This window comes from Semicossyphus pulcher, unplaced genomic scaffold, assembly GCF_022749685.1.
Source record: "Semicossyphus pulcher isolate SPU_LCO1_2020_fin unplaced genomic scaffold, fSemPul1.0.p SCAF_22, whole genome shotgun sequence".
Classification (NCBI taxonomy): Eukaryota; Metazoa; Chordata; class Actinopteri; order Labriformes; family Labridae; genus Semicossyphus; species Semicossyphus pulcher.
In genome coordinates, this window is record NW_027211696.1 from 17,382,155 (window position 1) to 17,408,747 (window position 26,593).

A 26,593-nucleotide genomic window follows, 5' to 3' on the forward strand; every position below is an offset into this window, starting at 1 on the left:
AACGAGTGCGGCCTAACGTCACCCAACAGCTCTGTGACAGACTGGAGGAGAGCACGCAGAGATGCATGAACGCTGTGATTAAAAACCAGGTCATTCCACCAAACATTGATCTGTGACTCTTCCTGAGTTAAACTTTAGTGTTCTGTTGTTTCAACATGAACTTGTTTTCTTTGCATTATTCGAGCTCTGAAAAACATCTTCAGAGCCAGGTGTCATTTTCTGCAAATAAAAGACCTCAATGGGAATATTTGATTAGAAAGTTTGGAGAAATGTTGCTAACATTTTTCTGGACCTGTACACAGTTTAAAAAATATATTAAAAATATTGTATTTGACTAATTGAAAAGTTTAATCACATTTTAATCTTAATTCCACTCAAGATGAATCAGTGTACACCTGAATTTTGTGCATCATAAGTATCTCAATTCTACTGTAAAGTTTTGGACATTAACTGCAGGTTTGATCCAGAACAGTTACTTTATCTTCTCCGATTTCCGAATCCTTTTTCCTTTTGAGCAACCAGGCCTGTGATGTCACATATCTATAATTTAAACTCTATACAATTTCAACAGTCATAATTAACTGCAAGTAAACCCCCTCGTCCTGCGCGTCTAACATGCAGCAAATACATTTATTCGTTTGCAACGTTTTGGTGCAACATTTTGCATCCTCTCTTACGCACCTCTCTCATGAAACAGAAGTGCAAAGTTTTTCTCTTCATTGAAAAGACGTAATTAAGACAAAAAGAATGAGTCTGAGTAGTTTCAAGACATTTATTCACATGTTTTAGACCAAACATTGTGCTGCCCTAGCATACCTATTGTTTCCATAAAGCATCTGATCTCAAATACCAGATTTAAGAGCATGCAAAATGAACAATGTGGATATGTCGTTACCAGTTAATGAACAATTAAATAGGCTTAAAGGGGGGGACGTTTATGTTCTGCTAAAGTGCAATAACAACATAATGCAGGCTGCAAACTGCTATACACGTAAACTGTTGTCTTAATTAAAAAGTAGTTCTCGTAAAAGCAGTGAAGTGAGTCCTACTTGTTAGAAGATTCTTTTATCCGCCATAAACAAGTAGAGTTTATCTGTCTACAAAAATAACAGATGCAGTATAAACAAGGTAAATGTTTAGTATGAGAAAAAGCTGAAATGTTCCCTGCTATGCTGTAAAAGTACATTCCTCCCAAACCCCTCTATAATTCATCCTGACCAGGCGGACGGATCCTAAACTCATAACATGAAGAGGGCCGCGTGTTCAGCACATAAAAAAACACGATCTGTGCAGAATGTAAAAGCTCCGACGTCCTCTCGGGAAGATGAATGCGTTCTCGGCTCTCTTTATGATGAGGTGTTTTAATATGTTTTACCCTAGATGTGTGGGGATGCTTCATTTCACGGTCCGGTCTCCAGGCCCTCGTCTCTCGCTCGCTGCAGGGCCTTTAGTCACAGTAAAGTGCCTTCAACCCCATCCTTGTCTCTTCAGTCCAGCTATGCCGGGGATTTGACTTTAAGAAATGGGTGTAGAGATTGTAATCGCGCCTATGGTTTGCCCTTTCTTGGAAAAAATGTGAGTCTGAAATAGAAACAGAGCAACTTAATGATACAGATTTATTCAGAATAAATACATGGATCAGCCGTAACATTATGACCACCTGCTTAATATTGTGTAGATCCCCCTTTTGCCGCCGAAACAGCCCTGACTCATCGAGGCATCGGCTCCACTAGACTAGAAGGTGTGCTTAGGTATCTGGCACCAACACGTTAGCAGCAGATCCTTTAGGTCCTGCAAGTTGCGAGGTGGGGCCTCCATGGATCGGACTTGTTTGTGCAGCACACCCCACAGATGCTCGATTGCCTTCTTCCCATCGTGCATCCTGGTGCCATGTCTTCCCCAGGTTGGCGACGCACATGCACCCGTCCATCAACACAGACCAGGCCACCTTCTTCCATCGCTCCGTGGTCCAGTTCACAGGGGTCAGCATGTACACCCTGACCGGTCCGCCGCTACGCAGCCCAATACACAACAAACTGCGATGCTCTGTGTGTTCTGACACCTGTCTATCAGAACCAGCATTAAAGGAGCAGTTCTCCCCTGGAAATAACCACTGTCAGTGAAAGCTGGTGTTCTCTGTTATCGATAGAAGCAATAGTATTTGAAATTGGCGCCATAGCCGTGGAGAAAGTTGTACAAACAGCTCAAGTTTTCGCCCATTCTACATTCCTACAACACCCAGCGTGCATTGCGCCCCTCCCTCTGAAAGGAACGACCCAGCGCGAGACGCTGGAGTGACATACTACCGTTTAAAATTGGCAAACTGGTCCTTTAACGTTTTCAGCAATTTGAGCTACAGTGGCTCGTCTGTTGGATCAGACCACAGGGGGCAGCCTTCGCTCCCCAGGTGAATCAATGAGCCTTCCTTGGACCACTTTTGTTAGGCACTGACCACTGCAGATCGGGGACCCGCCCACAAGAGCTGCAGCTTTGGAGATGCCATAGCCATCACAATTTGGCCCTTGTCAAAGTCGCTCACATCCTTTCGCTTGTTCATTTTTCCTGCTTCCAACACGTCAACTTCGACTTGCTGCCTCGCATATCCCGCCCACTGACAGGTGCCATTGTAACGAGATAATCACCGTGTTTCACTTCACCTGTCCTAATGTTATGGCTGATCAGTGGATGTTAAGCTAAGGTTGGATTTGAATATGAAGTACCTGTGTAGATCATGAGTGCTCCTCAGCGCTGCCGCTGAAGGAGCGGCTCCGGATGTGGTTCCTTAACTGCTCGATCAGCTCCGGGTTCTGCTGCTGGATCTGCTGGGCGAACTGTTGTCCCCTGATAGAGACGAGACATAACACCTGAATTACTTTCTACTTTAATAAGAGCTCACATATTGTGAGATGTGGAAAAATCCAGTTTTTAATATAGAGAGAAATCACCGTCCATTCCCCCCGTGAAGGAATATCTCCTCACATTGTGGACATTAACAGAGCAGATACAAGTCGATTCTTGTCTTGTTTGGGGGTCTGTAGTGTAAATATGTCACATGAATTTAAAGGGTAATTACACACACTGTTGCAGCCTGTCTCTACCCATAATTTTGAGGAATTATGTCCATAAAATGTCCCTAAATCTAAAACTGGAGGTTCTCTAAAATCTGGGTTTGTGCCAGTGAAAACATTGACAAATGATTTGCTCTGTAGCCAACAAGTGGAAGAGAGGAAGACTGATGCCACTCTCAGGAGTGACAAAGTAAAGCTTCTTATCAGTTGATTAATTACCTCATTAAACATTTTAATAATGAGTTTAAGGTCTCAATCGCTAGTTTCAAGTCTTCTTCAATACATCCTCATATATCTGAAAAATAACTAGGTTGTGCCACAGGGGGCAGCAGAGGTATAATACATCTAAAACAGACAATTATTTGACAATAAATAATGATCATGTAAGTCGCTTACAAAGAGACAAAGCAGGGGTGTGAAACTCACAGAATCACAATTAAAATATTCCGATTTTGCTTGATGTGATTAAAAAGAGAATATTTTAGATTTTCTTGGGGAAAATGATGCCTGTGATAAATCTATCATTGGCAATGACTCAGTGAAAAACTGCGGATAGAGAGGGAGACATAAACAAATGAATGGTGCTGATGTGTCTTTTATTTTAAATGTGATTTCTTATGTCTTTTGTTTGATACCCTTGTTTTGCTCTGAATGCTATAAGATGTATTGAGAGCCGTTAAGTTTACTTCTGTATGAATAAGTTGTCAGAACACCTCTGATAAAAACCTGTTCAATTTAAATCTGTTGCTCAAAAACTGGTAACCACGTTCAGCCCTCGACTGAGACCAAGTTTTGTAAGTTTGACTCCACTGAGTTAAAGGATTAAATACCATTCGGTACCATTCTCATGTCTGCACAGTAAAAATGAAGCTCGCATGTTAGCTTAGCTAAGCATTAGGCTGGAAACAGCCTGTAGGAGCCATAATGTAATCAAATAAATAATCAACACAGGTGAAACACTACCTAAAACACTACATTTCCACACTCCTTTTATGGGTTCATTATTATTTCCAGCGGTTTTCTGTTCACCTTTTGCGTTTTGTTTCAGCATCCTTTGATCGTCTTTTTGTTTAATAAAAAGTTCAAACTTATCTGGACTTGGATCGTTTTCTGGAACGATACGCGTCACAGTAACGAGCCTACTTGTGCTCTAAGCGGCATTTTACACAGCCGACCTGATTCTGTGCAAAGGTCACAAAATAAAATGTTCTCTAAAGACGCCAAGAAGTGACTGTGACATGCCATGAATATTCAGCTGTTTAAATGTTTCACTATTAATACTTAATATTCAGCTGTATACCACCATCAAAGTTATTAACAGTCCTTTACTTTATTCTGAGTCTGGTGTACTTACGCTTCAATCAGGCTGGAAATGTCTGACAGTCCTCCCACTCCTGCTGCCGGACCCCCGACCGCGTTAGACATCATTCCTGACATACTGACCGCACAGAGACACGGAGACAGCGAGTCAGAGTGTGTTTAAAAACAGGCAACCTGAAAATGCAGTGAATTCATGCTGACACTCACAGCTGTTGTACTTGCTGGTTCTGCATCACGCTTGCAGCCTGTGAACAGAAAACAAGCTGAAGTCACTCCAAAGTTTAAAAAAGGACGATTTATTTCTACCTGCTTTAACAGCTGTCTGGTTTAGATGCATCTGGACATTGTTGCAGCTATAAAACTCTGGTATGCTTGCAGGAGCGTTCTCGGCCTGGCAGACGTTCCTGCGTGTCATCGTTTCAGTCGGAACTCGGCGGGCCCAGACGGGGTCCTTCAGCTCGATAATAACTCAGCTGATTAACAGCCCGACTGTCAGTCACGGGACTAATTAGGGAAAATATCTGCTCTAACCTTGCCAGGGACAAAACAAGCGTGAGACACCTGTCTGCAGAACAAATGGTGAGTTTACTGAACAGCAGCCAGGCGTGTCGTGTACTTGCGTGTGTGTATTACCATGCTGATGAAGGCAGGGTTGTTGATTAAGCTCGCCATGTCAAATCCCAGTCCGGCTGCTATCTGTACACACATTCACAGATAAAAGTCAATATAACCAGGTTATACATTTAATGTCTAGTAGGGTGTTTATCATATTATACAGCTTGCTTTACTCACGGGGCTCGTCGCTTCTTTCTGCTTCTGCTCTGCGATCTTCAGGTTGGATTTGTAGGTGTCGTTCTCGGGGTCTAATACCAACGCTTTCTTAAAGAAGGTGATGGCCTCTGGATACTTGTTCATCGCAGTCAAAGCCAAACTACAGACACAAAAAGAGCACACTGACGCAGCTTGAAATATACAAGAGTAAATAACGACAAATATATCTTTAGTCTAACTCACCCCATCCTCCCGTACGCTTTGCTGTAGGTCGGATCGATCCCAATCGCTCTCTCGCAGTCACCAGTTGCTTCTGTGTAATTTCCCAGTTTACTGTGAGCTGCAGCTCTGCAAAGTGTAACATGCAGTCCACATTATTACCTTTATAGGCTCGTTCAGGATTAAATTCACTTGGGCCGTCTATTCATCTATCCATAATCTATACTGCTTATCCTGTTCAGGGCCGCAGGAGAGCCCTTGGTTGAGAGGCGAGGTTACACCCTGGACTGACTGACGATCAGCCAGTCAATCACAGGCTGACACATATACCCCTTTCCCACTAAAGTTAGCGCGTTGACGCAGGTTTTTCAGACCCAGGAAGACCAGCTAATAAATGCAGATTGTCTCTTTTCCCATCGCCAGTGAAATATACTCCAGTCGGTGTCAGAAGTTACCGACGGAGCATCGCATCGTGCCGGAAAGGGGGCAGAGATTAGCGCGTCGACACAGGTTTTGTGTCCCATCAATGCCAATCGGAGCTGAGGCGATAATTACCCCATTCTGCTGCTGACCTCACGGCGGCGTTGCGTGGTCCAATGTAGAATGACAAAGGTGGCATGAGGACGGAGCTTCGTTACTGCGCTGAGGCGGAACCGCAGTGTAAAAAAGGCAAACAATTAACCGTTAACGTCTGTGAGAGGAAGCCGGAGTACCCATGCACAGGAAGAAGGAACCTTCTAACTGTCAGGCGACAGCGCGAACCACTGGGCTATCGAGTCCAGGTCAAACATTAAATCAAGTCAGAAAGATTCACTTTTTAAAAATCTATTTCTACTTCACCTTGTGTGTCAACTATCCGCTAACCACAATAGCAGAACACTGCTGCTGTAAATACCTGTTGCAGTAGTACACAGCGTTTCTCAGGTCCAGATCGATGGCCTTTGTGTAGCACTCCACTGCACATCTGTAGTTCTCCTCCTTCATGTGATTGTTCCCTGAAAATAAAACATTAAATGAAACATACAAAAGACTGTGGTTACAACATTGGGTATAAATGATTATGAAAGTAGTTTTGCATGTTAGCATCGTAAGAAGATCTTTAATCCTGAAAACCACAGATAAACGTGGCAGGTGTTTTCTGTTTCATCCCCGGCCCTCAGAGAACAATACGCTACTTTTGCCAAGAACTGAAAACAAAGCTATTAATAAGTCATCCTCGAGGAGCTGCAGAGCTGCAAGACTTCTCTCTACAGGGAACCTGGCAGCCGTTCTGATTTTTTAATCAGATTAATTTGAAATTGCAGTTGTACTTTTAGGATAACCAAGCCGGAGCATCACTTCAAATCATTTTCATTAGAAATACATGGTTGTGTCCCTAAACATGTGATCCCTTTATAAAAGATGTTTTAAAGGAGAACTACACACAATATGTGCGGATGATATAGGTGAGTATTAAGGTGATGTTATTTGAGCTTTGCAGCTTTCCATATGAGCTGATCTGCTACAGGAAAACCATCTTTATCCATCAATCCATCCATTATCTATACCGCTTATCCTGTTCAGGGTGGTGGGGGGGCTGGAGCCTATCCCAGCTGTCATTGGGCGAGAGGCTGGGTACATCCTGGGCTGATCGCCAGTCAGGGATTTGAACCAGGAACCTTCTAGCTGTCAGGCGACAGCGCTAACCACTGCACTACCAAGCAGCCCACTGTCGCCTCACAGCTAGAAGGATCCTGGTTAGAATCCCGGTTCGAGCGTAGTAGGCCTTTCTGCCTGTTCTCTCCGTGCATGCGTGGGTTCCCTCCAGGTACTCCGGCTTCCTCCCTCAGTCCAAAGACATACTCGTTAGTTTCATCGGTGACTCTAAAATTGTGAGTGTGAGCGTGAAAGGTTGTCTGTAGCTTTGTCTCAATACGAAGGATCAGTCATTCGTAGCCTGGGTAGATGCTAAGGCCGAACTGAAAAGAGACGGTCTGGTCTATGGAGGATTTCCTGTTTCTGTCACCAGTTGTTCTTTGACGTTTCAAGGCCCCTTTCCTTTTTCTTTGTTTTTTTACATTTGTTGGAGAGTCCGCCATCTTGTTTGAATCTTTGGATAACTTGGGCCGCTAAGGATGCACCCCTTCGTGGCCCGGGAAAAGGAGGACACATTTGTCGGCCGCATCTGAAGCAGCCTTCGAAATGTGACCGCCTTCGATGCGCCGCTGTGACGCAATCGGCCTTCAAATACATCCTTCGTAGGATGCAGCCCCTTCACTGGGATACGGTGTACCCTGCCTCTCGCCCAATGACAGCTGGGTTAGGCTCCAGCCCCACTGCGACCATGAACAGCTTAAGTGGTATAGATAAAGGATGGATGGATGGTAGTAAAGTTCTCAAAGACAATGATTTCCAGCCAGGGGATGCTACAGAAGAATGAGAACATCTAAAATTAGAGTTAAAACAAAGAGTTTTGTCGTTACCTTCATTCTTAAGCTGCTCTGCTCGTTCAATCTCTTCTGGAGACGGGGAGGTCTCTGGTACGGTGAGGTTGTCATTCTGAAGAGAAAAGAAACATCATTGATGTGAAGCATTGACTGTATTGTAAAACTAAAGATTGTTATTATCAGATGTAACTAGTGTCATTAAGGATGGATGTACTTTACATGGGTGTGCCAATAACCGGCGCCAGAGAACCAGCATGAACTGGCAGAGCTTAATGGGATGCAGCCTTATCAAAATATCTGCTGTGAGAAAGTATTGTGTTGTCTGTGGACGATGCATCATACTGTACATTTGACCAGTTGATAGAGCCTGATGATACAGGATTTTTGAGACCGATACAGACACCGACTTCAGAGCGGGAAATATTAACCGATTACCAATATGGTGGTCGATTTAGTGACCTTTGAACTGGAATGTAAAGAGACCCTGTCTATGTGGATTATGCACCAATTTTGCACCAGTATGACTCTGCATAAAGACCTAAGTTGGTCGCAACATGTCAGCTATCTTTAAAAGATATTTTGTCATGTGAAAAAAAGGCTTTTTAATTCTGCATCAATCCTACAGGGTTGTTTTTCGAAGGACAGTTGCATTTTATAATTTGGTTCATTTTTTCACACATGCTTTGACGTTTTTAAAGATGAATTAAGCACAGCAAAACCGAAGTATCCACCTGTATGTATGTCTTCAAGACTCTGCAGAGGTTCCTCGAGGACATATGGATAAATATATATGACGATACTGAAATATCTGTGAGAGTAGTGAGAGATCGGCTGAGCGCTATATCTGTCAGGCTAAATATACAGTGATCAAATCCCAAGTCTAGTCAACATACTGTCTGGATACATTAAAGCATTAGTCCCAGTGGATCGTGCAGCACCCACCTTGAGCAGGGAGTTGAGGAATATCTCTGTGAGGGGCTGTGGCACTGCAAGATGGCAGTCACTGGAGCTGATCTTAAAGGTGGTCTCCAGACACTGTATGGCAACTGTAGCGACAAAATAATGTGGATTAGGTAGAAGATGTTGGTGAGGTTTGAGGATAACTAAACAATTGGTCTTAGAGAATAATTGTGGCGAGTCAGAACATCCAGAGTAAGACTATGAAACTGTCCTGTCCAACCATGGCTCATATTGCAAACACACAAATTTCAAGTCAGTTGTGATTCTTTTTGCTAATAAGACCTTCTACTTTTAACTCAAAACATATAGTTTTATTCTAAGAGCAGGGTTTCCTATATTTTAAGAGGAGCTTTCCAAAATGTAAGTGCACCCTGAGTTGGCCTACCTTCAAGGCTCTCCTGCTCATCAGAATTCAAAGCACCGCAATGTGTTTGATCTCGTAGGAACTGCACAATAGAGAATGCCAGGCGCTTCTCCACTGCCATTTTTACCTCGACACTGCTGGGCACAGGAAGAGAGGAGCCCACACACATACATGCACAGTTCTTACATGACTCAGGATGGATTATTTGTGATTGTTAAATCGTATTTCATGCTGCATACAATGATTTATACGCCACCACATTAGCTGGAATGTATTTTTACAAAGGGACTTATACTTTTGCAGAACATGCTGTTGTTGCATGAAAGACTTTCAACAACAAAAAACTGTCTTAAAAGGTAAATTAGATCCCACGTGCCGTTACATGTAACACAAACAAAGGCTGTTGGGTCATGCAGCATGTGTTCACCCAGCTCTCAGTGTGATACAAACTGATTAACTGCATCACAGGGCTGGTTTATGTAACCTCTATATGGTGCTATAGGCTGTATATTATTATTACTGCATATATGATGTCGTTGTGAATGAACTAGCAATAGTTTATTGTCTATCAAGCTGTGTCACATAAGACTCATGGTGACCAGGTCGTTTATTAAAGTAAGCAAGATGTTCATGATAATTCTTGTATCAAATCATCTGAAAACTGGGAATAAGTATTCCTAATTGGCATTAAATAATCATGAAAGATCTAGCAGACATCTAAGTGAGAAATAAATAATGTTCTTGCATTATTTATAAAGCGTTTAACACTCAAAAAAGGAGATATAAATCGGCTTTATCAGGACTGTGTGGGTGTTCTAGATGTGGCATTAAACTGTGCATGTAGGAGTCCATTATTATTATTTATGCCTCACTTAAAGACGTTTTAACACTCTTTATTCGTTATAAAATGTTACCACTGAAAGACTGCATTAGTGCCAATCTCAATAATAGGCCTTTAACATAACATAGTCCTGGTTAATTAGTTATTATCTAGCTGTTATCCGGGGCTGGATCATCATCAAAAAGCCGAGATTACCTGCAAATCAATAGAGTTTGATCATTTAATAATGAGGCCTTCTCACGGGTCAATCCAGCTGTGTTATCATACTATTAAAAAGGATGCTGGCGGTGCATTTGGTTTCTGTTTCCAAGACAACTCATAGGAGGATGAAAGCAAACATGAATCTTCTTTATAACAAAAATAACATTGCTGCTCGCAGTTGCAACACGCAGTCCCAAACACAGCCTATAAGTGCAGCAGCGGGGGGGTAAACAAGGCCGACATATTTACAGTAATTTAACCCTTTGGGAGAAATGATTTACAGATACAAACACTGCCTCATATTTCCATCACGTGCTGGAGACTGTCGTTGTTATGTTCATTATGGTCTGGCTAGCACACAGCCACTCCTCCTCCCTGTGTGTGTGTGTGTGTGTTGACACATGCAGTGATGCAGAAGCTGTGATGTAATACCATAACGGTGCACGAGATGTGTTTTTATTCATCATGCAGGCGTTATATTCTTAAATCACAGTGTATTCAAGATAGTACAGATAATGACACTGGTAGTCGGTGTTTGCATTGTCGAGAAACACGTCTTTGCTAACCGTCCCGACAACAAGGCTCGCGCACTGTGCAGCTTGTGGTGATGCTGGCTAAAACAATCAAAACGAGGCAGTAAAAACAGCGCGAGGAGATGAAAAGAAAGGTCAAGCTTAGATCACCCCAAACACTCTGAAGCCAATTTATAAATAACATAGTTTCAAAGGGTGCTATTCGGTGTCCCCCCCCCATCCTCCCCCGCCCACCTACCTGAGCTCTTATCCAGCTGTCTGCTGCCTGCTACCGCGTCATGAGGATTTCTGTCAGATTGATACAGCGAATCTTCATCTTCTGCGGCTGCGCGAGTGATGTGCTGATTACGAACGAGTCGGCTCTCAGAACCGACTCTTTCAAGGGGGTCGGTTCTCTTTCCGGTTTTTCTTTCCTCCCTGTTTTTTGGTAGATACATAAATTATAAAAGGTTGATCCTTTAAATATTTGTTAAATACAATCCAGAAACATCTCACTTTAGTAACAACAGAACTGAAATGAGAAAAATGCATAACAACAAATATTAATATTTTTAAAATTTAGATGATAAAGATGTCTTTATGTCATATTTCATCATACAGGTTAAAAGAAAGATGTGGTAGTATTTATTACATATTATTATTTAGCAGTGTTCTATTTTAGGTGCACATGTAATCATGTTTTATATTTTCTAATCAAGAAAAGGAGCAAAATTATAGTATTTTTGAAATTATGAGGCTTAATAAAATTATATTTAATAATGTTATTGATATATCTGTATACAAACCAATCATAGGTCAAAGTGTTTCTAATCAAACTAAATTATAAAAGTGGTACTAAGGGACTAGGCGTTTGGGAGTCGAAAAATATTCGGCTCTTACTGCTGAGTTGATCCAAATGTTCCGGCTCACCGGAGAAGAACCAAAATTCCCATCGCTAGCCTCCTCGTTGACAACGGAAATGAGGAGGAGACGCATTTTCCACATGCAAGAGAGGAGAGGGAGCCTGCTACTGTTATTGCTACTGCTGCTGCTACTGGACTGAGCTACAGTAAGAGGAGAAGAAAGGTTGTTTTTTTTGCTCGGAATAAAACGCATGAAACCGCTGGCATGTGTGCGTTAAGAGCAGTAGTCTGCCGAACAGTTTGCAGGTATGCTTTTGTATATTCACCGTTTACTAGCTGCCATTTGTAGTCTGTTTATCTAACACCTGTGTGACACATTATTGCAGGGTTACAGTTACATTCAACTCTTAATTTTTAATTGCTGTGTATTTTAATTACTTGTGCACCTGTTTAACATAAAAAAATTAAAAATGATAGCTGCTGTTGAGCACTTTAGAAATAACTGAGCTGCTTGGAAGTGTTGGCTGCGGTTTGTCATAGCTGCCTTTTAATTATCCCACGCTTTTACTGTATGAACTTGTTTTGAAAGGCTTCCGTCCATGCCGTGCAATGAAACTGGACACTGACTGGACATGGAAAAGGTCACAGCTTAGCACGGAAAATATTTAAAGCACGCTTCATGTGCGACCTTGGAGAATTTATTGCTTGTATTAGTGCCAGCTGCTACTAAGTCAAATCCTTCAGTTTTAATGTTAAATGTTATTTCATTTACTAATTATTATAAAGTCGTAATCTAGTGCTTTAAGTTGAATCCTCCTTTGGTTTCTTTCTTATTTCTTACCCTTTTTTTTCTGGCACTTCATTCACAATGTTTCCACTTTTTTCTCGCAATGCAAACAGAAAAAAATGTCCTCTTCTAAATGGTCCTAATGTGCTTCCGTACTTTTAAACTTTTCAACTCCTCTGAATGTTTTGTGTCTTCACAGCGTCTCTAAACCCGTCCTGAGGATGACCATCCACAACGCCTGTGTAATATCTGCCAGGGACTGCTCTCAGCCTGGAAATAAGAGGACCACCCTGAGATGGGACCTGTCTCCAATTGAAATCAGGGCAGCCACAGACAACTTGATTAACAGAGTAAAGAAGATCTACGATGACATCGGATCTCTAAAGATAGAACATGTTTCTGTTGAAAACACCCTGAATGTATTGGCCAATGCCAAGCTGGATTATGCATGTAAGTCAATATGATACCTATATTTATCTGGGTATCATCGACATGAAAAGACCAAAAACAGAAATCACTGTTTCTGTGTAGCAAAAGTTTCTGCGCGATAGAGCGTCAACGTCCAAAAACACATGGAAAATGGGTGAAAATAGTTCCTAACAAATACTCTACATGCTCCTGTGTGAGTTAACGCTTCATGGGGTCTCTCAGCCAAAACAACAACAAGATGTTTTGTGGCATCATGAAGGCATCATGAATTATGTGGGGTCATGGGAGATCAAGGATGCTTCGTACTGGAGTTTGGCTGATATCTGATGTCAGTGTTTTGCAACTAGTTAAACAGTTCACTAAGTGAACAGTTTGCAGAGCTCTCTCACTCTCTGACGTAACATCTGGTGCTTCCTGTCAATCCCCAGGATAGTGTAAGCACCCAACTTTAACAAGATATAACACTGATCTAGTCTTTTTTAGGCTTTTTAATACCTTTTAAGTTTGCTAAAAAAGTTCCCAGCTGAAAGGAAATCAACTGGCCTCTTTCAACATAAAAGTCTATTTTAGAGCTATTTTTTAATCTTTAGAAGGGAAGTCAGAAAGAACTGAGACACACACATTGCTGATTTTGCTCTTTTCATGGGACTTTTGACATGAATCAAAAGATATTTTCATTCCAGCCTTATTCAGCTAAAAAAGTTTCATTCATTTTCCCTTCAATGTTGCAGAAATCACAGTAACATCTCTGCTGTTTTTCTGTTTACTCTGCTCCCTTAGCATCACGCCATGTCCTCGATTTCCCTCAGTATGTTTGTCCCTCCAAAGAGGTTCGAACAGCGAGCACTGAAGCCGACAAGAAACTGTCTGAGTTCGATGTGGAGATAAGTATGAGGGAAGACGTGTTCAAGCGCATCACTGCCTTGCAGGTACGCCTCATCATGTCACTTCCGCTTCAATATATACACATCACTCCCAACATGACGGAGGTGAAAGATGATATGAAAACTGTCCTTAGATCGAACTCCAGTCCACTTAGATCCTAATGAGGTGTTAAAGTCATCTTAACCTTTAACGGAATAGATGTGAAGCTAATGAAATCTAACGTGTGAGGATTTGACACATTAATTGCATTAGCTATGCCAATGATAGATTATCTCACAGGGGTAACTGAGGGCAAGTGATTGATGTGCAACTTTGGAGGCTTCTTATGCGTAGATCAAGGATACCTCCCCTCATTTGACCCCACTACTGCTTCTTATTTAGCTTGGGAAAGAAACTGAATCTGATCTAACCAGTGCCAGCCAACGCCGAACGTTATTCCACACTGGCTGGCTGACCTATTTATGCTGCCAGCCAGTATAAAAAGGGAAATAGCTGAATGAAACAGCTGTAATTCTGCCTGAATGAAGTCTTCTGTTTGTACTTTGTGATTCTTTTTCGACAGAGCAAGCTCCAAGACGACCTGCTGCCCGAAGAAAAAAGGTTCTTAAACAGACTTGTTACGTTAGGCAAGCAGAAAGGACTGCACCTGGCTAAAGATATACAAGAGGTAATGCAAAATACTATTGTACAATTAAAGAGTTTGATTGTAGATACTAGATAAATTAGCGTTTCTTTTCTCCCCCAAACTTGATCATTATATAAAGCTTAAGCATGTTAGCATAAGTTAAGGATGTTAGTATCGACTGCAAATAAACAGATTCAGATCTTTACTGTCCCACATAGGGACATTTTTTTTGCAGCAGGAGGACACAAAATGACACAATACACGTGGAAAACATCAACAGTAAAAACAGACCCAATTAAGATCAAACTTAAAAGTCAGACACAATATAATAGGACAATATCAACAACAGCAATAATAAGATAAGATAATCCTTTATTGATCCCCAGGGGGGAAATTCAATCAGTAAAATATCAGCTCCTACTAAATATGAGCATTGTTTAAAGAAAAGGAAAGCTTGTCTTGTGATTGACTTTAATTAACAGGTCTTAAGTTAAGAAAAGTACTTTTAAAATGTGAAGTTTGTGAAGTCGGATCTATCATTTCTGATGCATTCGAGGAAGTCAGGAAATCGGAACGGCTTTCGTGACACAACGTCAAGGGAATTTATCTCAAGTTTAATTTTAGATCTAGAACAGATTGTTAGCTGTTAGCATGCAGATGTTTAATTAATAAGAAGCTCAGTCATAGTCAGATAGCTGCTGATGGGAGCTGGGATGTCATTACGGCGCATTACGCTCCGCCTGTTTTTGCTCTCCACACAGACTGCTTTTTCCTGCACACGCCGCAGCCTGCTGATACGTGATTGGTCAATATTACTCGGACTACAAGCGTACTACAAACAGAAACCAGAACACTTGCCATCCCTAAAATCCACGTCCCTGCCTGCAGATTCGACATTTCTACATAGAATCTGTAAATCGAGATTAGCAATGTGGAGGTGTGCAATGTGTAAAAACGTAGGCAAGTGCAAGTGAAGCAACCTGAGTGCTGATTGGCATTAAGCATATGAAGCATCTGATGTTTTGTGTAAATAGTAAAGAGTAAGCAGTTTTATTATTTTGACCATCTGCTATCTACCATAGCATTTGATGTTCTCTGCAAACAGGTGAAAAATAATTGTGCAAATATCGGTACCTGTATGGGAAATATCTGCTTATCAGATATCGGCAAAACTCCAATATCATGCCTCTCTAATGGCAAGTGTGACTCATATAAGTTTGATTGTTGAGCCTGTGATGCCACATTGAATTTTCCTGCTTTGACTTCCTTCAATTTCTCTCCCAAGGAAATAAAAAGAACATCCAAGCTTATAAGCGAACTCTCCATCGAGTTCAACAAGAATCTGAATGAGGACAACACGTTCCTCGTCTTTTCCGAGCACGAGCTGGGTAAGCATGTTCGCATGGACCTCAGTCTGCTGTTATGATTGTGCAGTCACTTTGCAGTAATCTTTTCCTGCTCGTCCTTTAAGGTGGGCTAGCTGACAGCTATCTGAATGGACTGGACAAAACAGCAGAGGGGCGCTTTAAGGTGACGCTTGAGTATCCACATTACTACCCCCTCATGAAGAGGTGTCACAATCCGGAGACCAGGAGGAAGATGGAAACAGCTTTTCACAGCAGGTGTAAAGAGGTAACTGGAGTCAATCTGTTTATCCTTCACTGTCCTGACCACAGAAAGTCCCGTCTGTTTTTCACATCAGGTCATGCATTTACACCTTCACAGCAAAAAAATACTGCTCTCACTAATCCTGAAATCAAACCCATTTAAGTTATTTATGGGCGACCTTTTCTTAGCAATGTTTTTACAGTTGCAATAAACTCTATGTGGAGTCTGCCATTTCTGTGATGGACTCACGTTACCCTCGTAACCACAAGGATACCAGAGAGTTAAAGCATTCACTTAACCCAGCGTAAGTGTTTGTAATTGTGTCTTATTGGTATAAAGCTCACTGTATGTGTTTAATCTCTGATAGCTGTGTCAGCGTTGTATTAAATTACTGCTGAACTAAACTAAACTAAACATTTCCGTCTGCTCACATGAGGTGGAACACGGAGGTGCAGCGTCAGTGAGCTTGTAAACAGAGAGGTGCAGGTGAACAAAGTAACTCTAACTCCTTTTGTTCAGAAAGCTACTTACGCCATGTGCAGCATGAAGTTGCTCGTGGTGTGATAGGGAAGACCATTTATTAACTGATTTAATATTTAAAGGACCAGGGGTTTGTTTGGCTGCACAGATAATTTATTATTTCTAAAATGGTGGCTGCATAAAAAAGGAATCTTTGTAGTCAGCAAAACAATAGAAATTAAATTAAAAAAAAAAAGAAAATATAAAAATATATTTCCCCATGTATTTATTCATGTTTTTATGTATATATATATATGTGTGTGTGTATTATTATATGCAAATAAATTAGCCTGAAAGACCTGCCCAAAGCCCCTTGATTGACAGCTCGGCCCTTCAAAGACTAGCATTAGCTAAGGGAAAGAATAAGGAAATAAAGGAAAGGAAACAAAATCTATATATACTGTATATTAAAATAAGATAAATAAAATGAAAATAAACAGAAACAGTAGAGAAATTTATTTGAATAAAATAAAAGATTTTTTTTATTTATTTTTTTTATGTTTATAATAAAATATTATTTTATTTTTTGAATGTATTTTTCTATGCTTCTACTTATTTTTGTGTATATTTTTCTCTTTAAATTTCCTCAATCTTATTCTTTTTAATTTATTTAATTTTTAAATATTCTTTCAATATTCTTATTCTTAAATTTTTTCCCCCTTTACATAAAAACCCAATGACTCCATACTTATGAAGTGTACACTACCTCTGAGAGTCCGGTACCACACCTTCATCTTAGACTAATATCTTAAAGAGTATTACTTTTATAACCAGAAATAAGTAGAAAAATGTAACTATTTGTTTTGTAAAATGTCTCTTGTATCCTTTATTTTCCAGGTAAACACAGCGATCCTCGAGCAGCTGATTCAACTGAGAGCAAAGATGGCAGACTTACTGGGTTACAGTAGCCATGCAAACTATGTGCTGGAGATTAACATGGCCAAGAATGCCAGCAATGTGTCTGACTTTTTAGGTATGACCCCTCATGACATCTCACCTCACATGCACATGTGCAAACACTCAGAGGCTTGGCATTAGGAAAATGTATGCATACATTAGACAGATGGATGTGGAAGCAGATACAGATACTAAACTGTAAGAGAGAAATGCAACACCTCATGCTGTGCTACATGTCACTTGTATGTTGAGTAGCAAACAGTAATTTATGGCGCATGATATGGTCATATATCAGAGGGTGGACAGGGGCTCAGTTACTGAGGTACTATCTTATTATGAAGATTTCCCATTGTAAATCTGTGAGGGTATCTATAGCATAACTTCATTTTTAATTATAAAAAAAATATTTATTTATGTACACTGGATCCCAATTCGTTATTACCCCAGTAACAACCAATTTTCATAGTGTCCAAACTTAAGAAAAAAAGAACATTCAAGATCACCCAACAGAAAATATCAGAGACAGGAAGCACATGGTGAGATTATAAAAAGACATAATGTAGTTTAGGGGTATAGGAAAGAAATTATACACTTGCTTTATGTTTTTACGTCAACAGAACCTTAAATAACACTGTCTTAAGTTGGATACTAATGACTGTATATATAGATGGACGACGCTTCTCCATCTGCTCTCATTGTATGAAATTGATGCCGAAATAGCCCCCTGACGGGCACTGACGTAATTTGGAGCCAGAGTTGCACAGCAGAGATTGGCGGGTGGAGCCGCTGTAGCCACTTCCGCTAACCAAAACACACACTTAACTTACCGGAAAAAACAGCAAGGATCTCGCATGTCGGCGTGTCTTTGTGTTGGCCTGAAGCAAACGTTCACAGATTTGTTATAGTTACGTCTCCTCTCGCCGATCCTCCTCTACTCTGCTAATCCGGAACAGATCGGCTGCGGGAGCCGGATTTGTCAACAGAGCTGTCAATCATCCTTTTTACAGCATCAAATAACTAATTAAAATTTAACTTATAAGTAAAATGAACACTTTGACATAAATCAGCATGATAAGAACTAACTATAATGACAGAAACCATGTTTGAGAAAAATGTATTTGACGTGTATTTTGATTTTATAGTTTGACTCATGTCCCATCTGTTAACATGGAGGAGGCGGGCTTTATGAGCTATACTGCAGCCAGTCAGCAGGGGGCGCTAGAGAGGGTTTGACTCCACTTTTAGGGAGCTGTCATGTCGTCCATCTTTTTATACAGTCTATGTTTGCTACCTTAAGCAATGCTGTCAAATTGACCTTAAAGGCTTTTTTTCTCACTTTACAGATACTTTCTATGAAACACTAAAGCCCATTGGAATCAAGGAGAGGAAATACATCCTGGCACTGAAGAAAAGGGAATGCTTGATGAAAGGCCTCAACTTTGACGGACGGATCAACGCCTGGGACCTTCCTTATTACATGAACCAAGTGGAGCAGTGCAAGTTTGCTGTAAACAAGGACAAACTGATTGAGTATTTCCCACTAGATGTGGTGACAGAAGGACTGTTTGGCATCTACCAGGAGCTGCTGGGTCTGGCCTTCACAGAGGTGGAACACGCTCATGTGTGGCATGAAAATGTCAAGCTTTATTCAGCCCGGGACACGGAGACGGGAGAGGAGGTCGGCCAGTTTTATATGGACTTACATCCCAGGTAGAGCAAGTGTTGGTTCATATGGAGGGCAGGAAGTTGTAGCCTTATAGGGCATAAAGCTTGAGGGTTACAAGGGCTATAAGGGTCAAAGGCTCCATGCATGAAAATGTACATGAGGGGAACATTTTAGGGCTTCAACTGACAAATACGTTTATTATCATTCAAAGCTGCTGTTAATTATGTTAAGTGTCATGTGTGTTAATGTTCAGAGTCAGGTTTTGCTGTGTGACATTTGTGACCTTGTTTTCCACCAGGGAAGGAAAGTACGGCCATGCAGCGTGCTTCGGGCTCCAGCCGGGCTGCAGAGGACCTGACGGAAAACGCCGGCTTCCAGTGGCGGCCATGGTGGCTAACTTTACCAAACCCAGGAAAGGTTGGCCGTCTCTCCTCCAGCACCATGAAGTGGAGACGTACTTTCACGAGTTTGGTCATGTGATGCACGAGCTCTGTTCCAAGGTAGGCCACTGTGAATGCATCATTTTTACATGTGAATACCATATATGGCATATTGAGCTTGATCTTTCTGTGTGTTTGCGTCAGACCACTTTTTCAGAATTCAGTGGCACGCTGGTGGAGACAGACTTTGTTGAGGTCCCTTCGCAGATGCTCGAGAACTGGGTTTGGGAGAAGGAGCCTCTGAGAAGAATGTCTCGCCACTACAAGGACGGCACCCCGATCCCAGACAATCTGCTCGACAAACTGATCGCATCCAGAGTGGCCAACACCGGTCAGAGACATGTTCACAAAACTCTGTAACATTTCTGCATGATTAAAGATTCTCTTAAAAATACCTTGACTTGTTTTTCCCGTTCAGGACTGATGAACCTGCGTCAGGTCGTCCTCAGTAAAGTGGACCAGTCACTACACACCAGCTCTCGTGCAGACTCAGCTGAGGTGTTTGCAAATCACCTCCAGGACATCCTTGGTGTTCCTGCTACACCAGGTCGGTTCTTACATTAGCAATAGTAGCTTGCAAGGTAACTGCTGACTTTTAAGTATGAAATACTAAAGTTGAAATACAAAAAATACCCCGCAGTGGGCAGAAAAGGTTTGTGTTTATTTTCCTGTAAAGTAAACATCTGTTAATGTGTTCTCTGCAGGTACCAATATGACAGCCAGTTTCAGCCACTTGGCCGGAGGATATGATGGTCAGTACTACAGCTATCTGTGGAGTGAGGTCTACTCCATGGACATTTACTTCAATCGTTTTAAAAAGGAAGGCATTATGAATCCAAAGGTGGGTCTGATTGTCATTATATATCATATATATTCAATCTATTTAAATGATTAAAAGTATCAGTTCCTGTGTGCTCGAACACAGGTTGGAAAAGAGTACAGGCGGGTGATTCTGGAAGCAGGCGGCTCTGTGGACGGGATGGACATGCTGAAAACCTTCCTTGGACGTGGCCCACGCCAGGACGCCTTCTTTCAGTGCAAAGGACTGATAAAGTCACAGGAAACAAAAATATAGTGATTTAATGTTGGTTCTTTTTGTCAAAGCAAGGTTTATTTTTAATTGTGAAATGTAGAAAAATAGCTGTGTTCAATTTTTTTTACTTGATTTCTATTTGTTGGCTTTTGTTAACATGTACAGTTGATAATTGAGGGTCCCCATGATCACATGCACAATAGGCTTTATCCCAGTCTCACAGGAAGCCATGGCAGTATTACATTTTCCTAATAAAACTGTAGCTGTGTGCACACCTGCAAGTTATGTGCATTTTATAAAGTGATTTAGCATTTTGAAAGTTGTTGGAGATACCTATGCAAATAAAGTTTATGTATTTGAGATAGACGATACATTGAATGTCCATTGATGTATAGTGATTGGACACTGTGTTCAAGGTACTAGATTTAAAAATTAAAAAATGTAAATAGCAGTACTGCATACATTATTGGATGTTAAAACTGCAAGTGTTCAAGCACAATGTCTCACAAAACCTTACTAAGAATTCCTGCGATACATCCAGATAAGTTCCCTTCTTAAAAGGCATTAGGCTATTGTGAGGGAATATCTCCAAACCTCTTTTCTCAGGAAAAAGTCCTAATTACCAGGGTTATTTTAGTTAACGAAATCTAAAACAAAAAACTAACTGAAATGAAAATAAAAACTACAATTTTTTAAAAAACGAAATAAAAACTCAAATGAACAATGCAACACAAACTAAAACTAAATAGAATCTGAGGTAAAATCAGCTTAGTTTTTGTTTCCCCCCTCAATTCACACTGTGGTTGCTATAGCTCTCTGACTTCTCAAGAGACACTGGCGTCAGCTTCTATAAATCAAGGTTTTCCTCCTAATATCTGAAAAACTAAACTAAAACTAGTCAATCCCTCAAAATAAAAATAAAACTACTTATGAAATTTACAAATAAAAAGAACATTTCAAAACTAGGAAAACTCTGATAACCATATTGTAGAGGAAAGGATTTGCATATTTTTGGAATTGTGCAAATACCATTGCAAGGAAAATGCTATGTATATACACCAGGGGGCGCCAGGGGATTGCAAATACTGGTTTGTGAGTTTAAAATTGTGAAGAAAAATTAATGTTATCGTTGGCATAAAGCAGTTTTTTTCTGATAAGGATTGTTTCCTTTTTTAAATAAAAAAAAAGATTCATGTACGTTTTATCTGATGTCGTTAATGGTCAAACTAACCTGTGTGCATTCATGTAAAGTCGTTTGATAAAATATCTTTTAATACATCAATAAGATAAATTCATAAATTGGACCTAATTAGTAAGGCAAAATGTTATCAAGTGAATGGATTTTGGGAGAGAAAGCCTACGGGGGTTAACTGAAATTTTCTGAGTAAGACAGTGAACGCATCACCTCTGGGGCTCGGTGTGTTAGCTGGAAAGGCGACTTCTGGTGGACAGCCCACTTCTTCATGTAGACACACACACAGAGGTCGCAGAGAAGAAACCCACCGCTTCATGTTGCTCTCTATCAGCCTCCATGTAGCTTCACTCGAGTCTGTCAAAAGCTGCACGATTACGCGAAAGGAGATTATGACTGAAAACACCTGGGTGCGGCACACTTTAGAGGAAAAGCTCTCGCGCTGCCGGAGGTCGTGCGCATTTTTGCCTTTTGTATTTCCTTGCTGAATGTCGTGGACATTTTGGATTTTTTAATGCTCTGTGTCATAAAGTCTTACCAATTAAGAAGCATATTTCGCTTGTTTTTGCTTTCGGTTAGTTTGTGTGAGTTAACATCTGGACGTTTGATACTTTAACGTCTGAAAACAACCGGGGGACGAAACCGTTGAACAACTTGAGGACGCTCGCGCAGGAGAATGTGCGTTCAGGGCCAACGGCTTTAAGTGGGGAACGTTAGCTCGCTGCTAACACTAGCCAAAAACCCTATTGAACTACCCTCAAGCAAATCTCTGAAGCTAGCTAATGCCCACTTCTCGAAATATCTTTTGGATAATAACACCCTGACAATATTCTGGACGTCTAAGAAGGACACATTGTCTCGACATTAGTTAAGGTAAGTGTCTTTGTTTGCGCAAGTTCTGTTTGTGGGGCCCCATACAACATGCTAACATAGCTGCTAGCATCAGCGCAGTACCGTCGGGGTCCCATTCTGATGCTGTCCGACTTGGGTTTTACATAAATTCAGGCCATTTTAACAGTCTAATTATAATATAAAGGGCCGTTTTGAACGTCCTTTATTGGGGTAATAATTCTGTTTCAATATAAGGGTGTTTTCGGATGGTAACAGGATATTAAAGCAGCTGTCTGTTTTCGGTATGTTTCACTCCAACAGCTGTACATGGCTGCCGATTATCTATTTGGGGCCACCAGAATATCCAATCAAACGCTATCTAGTGCATTAAAAAGAATCAATCTATAACCTTAATGTATTTTCTCGCCATCCATATATTAATGTAAACAGCTGCACTGCAACAGCAGCAGCAGCAGCAGCAGCAGACACATCTTTTGTTGCGGAGCACCTTCAGCGCTTCGACGGACGGACGGTGGAGGGATTAGTGAGCTGTACCCTCAACATATCGGCGTTTTCATTTTCTCACCACTTCACTAATCAGATTACTATCCCCCACTTAACTCCAATGTAATTTAATCCTGTTAAGATTGTACATAGATGGTGGAGCTAATCTCTTAGGTTTGATTTTAGGAATTTTCAGCAGGTCTAGCCATTTATCCTGCTATTTTATTGTTGCTTTCATTCTGTCAAAATAAGCAGCCCTGAAAATCTCAGGAAACCGTGAAGCATATAACATCAGGTGCAAAAATTGACATCCGTAAAAGCTTTGTGGTTTTAACACATCATGATGACGGCATGACTCTGCTTGCAATGTCTATCTTCTCAAACCCAAATTAGATGTTGGACTATAAATAAAACCATTCAGATTTATACATTAACACTTCTGGAGATTATTTGACACTGTAAAACTCTATAAATGTAATCTAGATTACCTAACGTTGAAAGTGACGGGATGAGCTACAGGAAGACTAATTTAATTTAAATCCTCAATCTAAATTCATAATAATACCAACTTTTTTCGACAACATTTGCTGATATCACAAAGCATGACACAATACTTTTAAAATTAGTTTTAAGTCTGTGGCCTGCAATCGATATAAGACTATATTGAAGACCCATTTTACTCAATAAGTCACAATTATATCAAATCACAATAAAACAACTCTTCCAGACATTTAAATAATATACAATCTATACTTAAAGACGGATACACATGGTAAAGAACATATTGTAAAGATGGCGTTTTGGATCGATGTTTTCACTTGATATCAATATTGAATTGTTGATCATTGAATTGAAATATTGATTCTTACCAATGGATTGTTACACCTAAGGTATTTGTACACTTAGCATGGTAATATCTTCCATCCAGCTTGTTGGAATAGCTTCTTTAAGCTTCTGCCGCCTTAAAACCCAAACCTTAAATTTGATGACCAGCATTGTCTTGTTGTCAAACAGACACAGTATCAGATTCTGCCTTCAAAGGCCATCTTTGCTGGGATGAAATGTAAATAAATACTAGGACATATCAGCTGCCACTTGCCATTGTTGTAGGTCTTTATTTAGATGATCTTGTAGATTATCCAGTTATCATTTGTGTGTTGATATCTAACATCTGAATGTCTAAAGCCACAAGTAAGGATTTTTGTCATTCTTTGTTATTTGTTGATTATTTTCTTCATTAATCAATTAGTTGTTTGGTCTTCAGAATGTAAGAAAATGGTGTCAAATTTCTTTCTTTCTTTCTTTTTTTTTTTTTTTTAAATATAGGTTACTGTCTTTGAAGAGTAAAGAAACAAGAAAATATTCACGTTTAAAAAGCTGTAATCAGCGAGTTTTTACTTTTTTAACTTTAAAATTACTCAAATCATTTAATCAAAATAGTTGTTTATTAACAAATAGTCCTTAAACTATATAGTACACTTTTGTGTTCTTCTTCTGCCCTCCTTTGATCCCTTTATCTAAGTAAAAGGAAATAATGTTATGCAAGCCCTATCTTCAGTATAATGCACTGCATTAGCCACAGAAACAGTCTTACTACAGTGCTATGTGTTTATATGTTGAAAGCCTGTGTTTGGTGAACATTTCATGCATGAAGTAATTTTTTGTGTGATCATTTACAACAGACCTGATCAAGAACGGAAGATAAGGTTCACTCTAACAAAGGCCCTCTGCCGCACTGTTCTTTTCTCACACTGGTGCCATAGTAGTGTTGTTACAGATACACTTGCATAAGAGTTTGTTGTGCTACTTTAAGACAGAGAGAAAGCAAAGACTAGATTTCAGCCAAAGTTGCAAAGCCACGTGTCCTTATCTTCATCAAGAAATGTTACTGTGGCTGTATAATGGTTAATCCTAAATCAACAATGCCTCCATTAAGATCCTCCCTCCATATCGGCATATCATACATAGAGTTAAAATATAACCCTTGATGGAGTAAGCCTAGGTTACCAAAGATAAAACAAATTTCCCCCCATTAATCAGCACTGACTTTTATAGTTTAACTGTACTAGACTTGGCCTGGCTTTCCTTGATGGTGATACCTTTAAAAGCCAAATGAAATGTTATCTTTACTTCCTTAACATGATGTAATGCCTGTTGAGACAGTGATCATCCTGAACTGTAAACCAATAGGATATCAGTTGAAGAGAAAACAGCTGGGGGGTCAGAAGGGTGTGTTGGTGTTGTACGACTGCTGTACTCACTCACTCACTGCTGTGAGCAAATGTATTTGAGTATCACTGTGACTGTAGGTGTGTTTGTCTAATGGCAAAATTAAAGGAAAGATACCCTCTTTAATATTTCCTTTAATATTGAAGATGCTTTTCCTACCCTTGTCCTGAAAATGAAACGGAGATATTCTGTTTCGTTGACGTAGCCTGAAGGACACATGTTAATGACTAAACACTCATGTGACATAGTTGAAGAGTTGCAATGACGTTGTATTGCGACAGTGAACAAACCTGTGAGAAAATGTTGTCAGGTAGGGAAATGAGCCAGCATGGCAGTAGCAGATTTCTCAGTGTGAATGTGCTAATTGTGTTTTGTTTGTATTGTTCTGAGGCGTGCCAATGACTTTAAAGGGCATAAAAGCACATTTGGCAGGCCAAAATGTTCTTCCTGTTGTCGTTTTGGCAAGCAAAATTAAATTAGATATTAATCAGTTGTTATAAGATTATTCCCACATCATCAAATTTTCATGTAAAGACTTCATGTGGGGTTTTTTTGTTGTTCTTTAAGCAGCCCTGCCCCCCTTCTCTTGAAGCAGGTGCATGCTGGACAAGCTGTTGCATGTGTTGATTTTACTTTCAATACATGGCTTTAGCTTCACAGTTTTGATTCTTGAAAAGCTGAATTGATTAGTAATTGATAACTTGATTGATAAGAAATGATAAATGTATTATCTGTTCTAATCGCCAAGTTTAAAAAGTAAAAATTACAGTCTTTTGCAACATTAGAACAGATTTTTTTAAAGTGAGAATTATAAATGGCAACAACCCTCCATGTATGCTTTCCCATTACCAGTAAAGAGCAAGGATCTTTTCGTCTTTAAAACAGATTTATTAATGCATTTTGTTAATACGTTATTGTACAAATTGGGGACATGTGTTTTCCTGGAGACTAGAGCTGGACAAATACAGCCAAATATCAATACTGCCAAATGCAATACTGAAATCACAGATTCTGACTTGTTTTTTGCTGTTGTGTGACAAAATATCATCATAATTAAGTGCTGCAGAGGTTCTCTGGACTACAAATCTTGTTGTAAGAATGCAAGAAAATATGTCTGTTTGGTCCAGAACTCAACAAATCATAATGATTTTAAAGGCTTTTAAAAGTTTATAAAGTAAAAATGAAAACTGTGTTGCAAAAGGAATACATTCTCACTAACTGTGAATCAAAGACCTCTAACATTTTGATAGATATTGTGATTGTAATGTTTTTAAACACATTGTGCAGTCCAACTGGAAATGCTGTTATACAGTAGTTCGACTAGACCATGTTAATATTACTTTCAGATTAACGTAACTATCAGATAATGAAGCTCAGTACCACCCAAGTAATACATTTCAAGG

The 26,593-nt window shown here is 40.1% G+C and overlaps 3 protein-coding genes across 6 annotated transcripts in view; 2 read left to right on the forward strand and 1 right to left on the reverse strand.

The window, feature by feature from the left end:
* Positions 1-758: 758 nt before the first annotated feature.
* Positions 759-10,998, reverse strand: sgtb (small glutamine rich tetratricopeptide repeat co-chaperone beta). Of its 2 annotated transcripts, none has more exons than XM_069673597.1 (12): positions 10,942-10,998; positions 9,150-9,265; positions 8,747-8,850; positions 7,841-7,916; positions 6,274-6,373; positions 5,403-5,507; positions 5,181-5,319; positions 5,022-5,084; positions 4,596-4,633; positions 4,423-4,506; positions 2,721-2,841; positions 759-1,581 (listed from the first exon to the last, which is right to left on the reverse strand). In XM_069673597.1, exons 2-11 carry the CDS (start codon positions 9,247-9,249, stop codon positions 2,730-2,732), a joined length of 921 nt encoding a protein of 306 aa, XP_069529698.1. In that variant the 5' UTR covers positions 9,250-9,265; positions 10,942-10,998; the 3' UTR covers positions 759-1,581; positions 2,721-2,729. The 2 variants fall into 2 exon arrangements, with proteins under 2 accessions (XP_069529698.1, XP_069529699.1); XM_069673598.1 differs by having other exon boundaries at positions 9,150-9,262; positions 10,942-10,997.
* Positions 10,999-12,154: 1,156 nt separating this feature from the next.
* nln (neurolysin (metallopeptidase M3 family)) lies at positions 12,155-21,560 on the forward strand. Its single transcript, XM_069673882.1, has 13 exons — positions 12,155-12,186; positions 12,532-12,782; positions 13,542-13,690; positions 14,209-14,313; positions 15,557-15,659; positions 15,743-15,903; positions 17,236-17,371; positions 18,639-19,005; positions 19,260-19,461; positions 19,546-19,732; positions 19,820-19,948; positions 20,106-20,242; positions 20,327-21,560. The coding sequence occupies exons 1-13, from the start codon at positions 12,155-12,157 to the stop codon at positions 20,474-20,476; spliced, it is 2,109 nt and encodes a 702-aa protein (XP_069529983.1). The 3' UTR covers positions 20,477-21,560.
* Positions 21,561-21,931: 371 nt separating this feature from the next.
* The window catches only part of erbin (erbb2 interacting protein), a 62,956-nt gene continuing 58,294 nt past the window's right edge, over positions 21,932-26,593 (forward strand). For all 3 annotated transcript variants that reach the window (XM_069673051.1, XM_069673053.1, XM_069673052.1), the window contains exon 1: positions 21,932-22,499. The gene's annotated coding sequence lies outside the window, so the exon portion shown is untranslated. The remainder of the gene's footprint in view (positions 22,500-26,593) is intronic.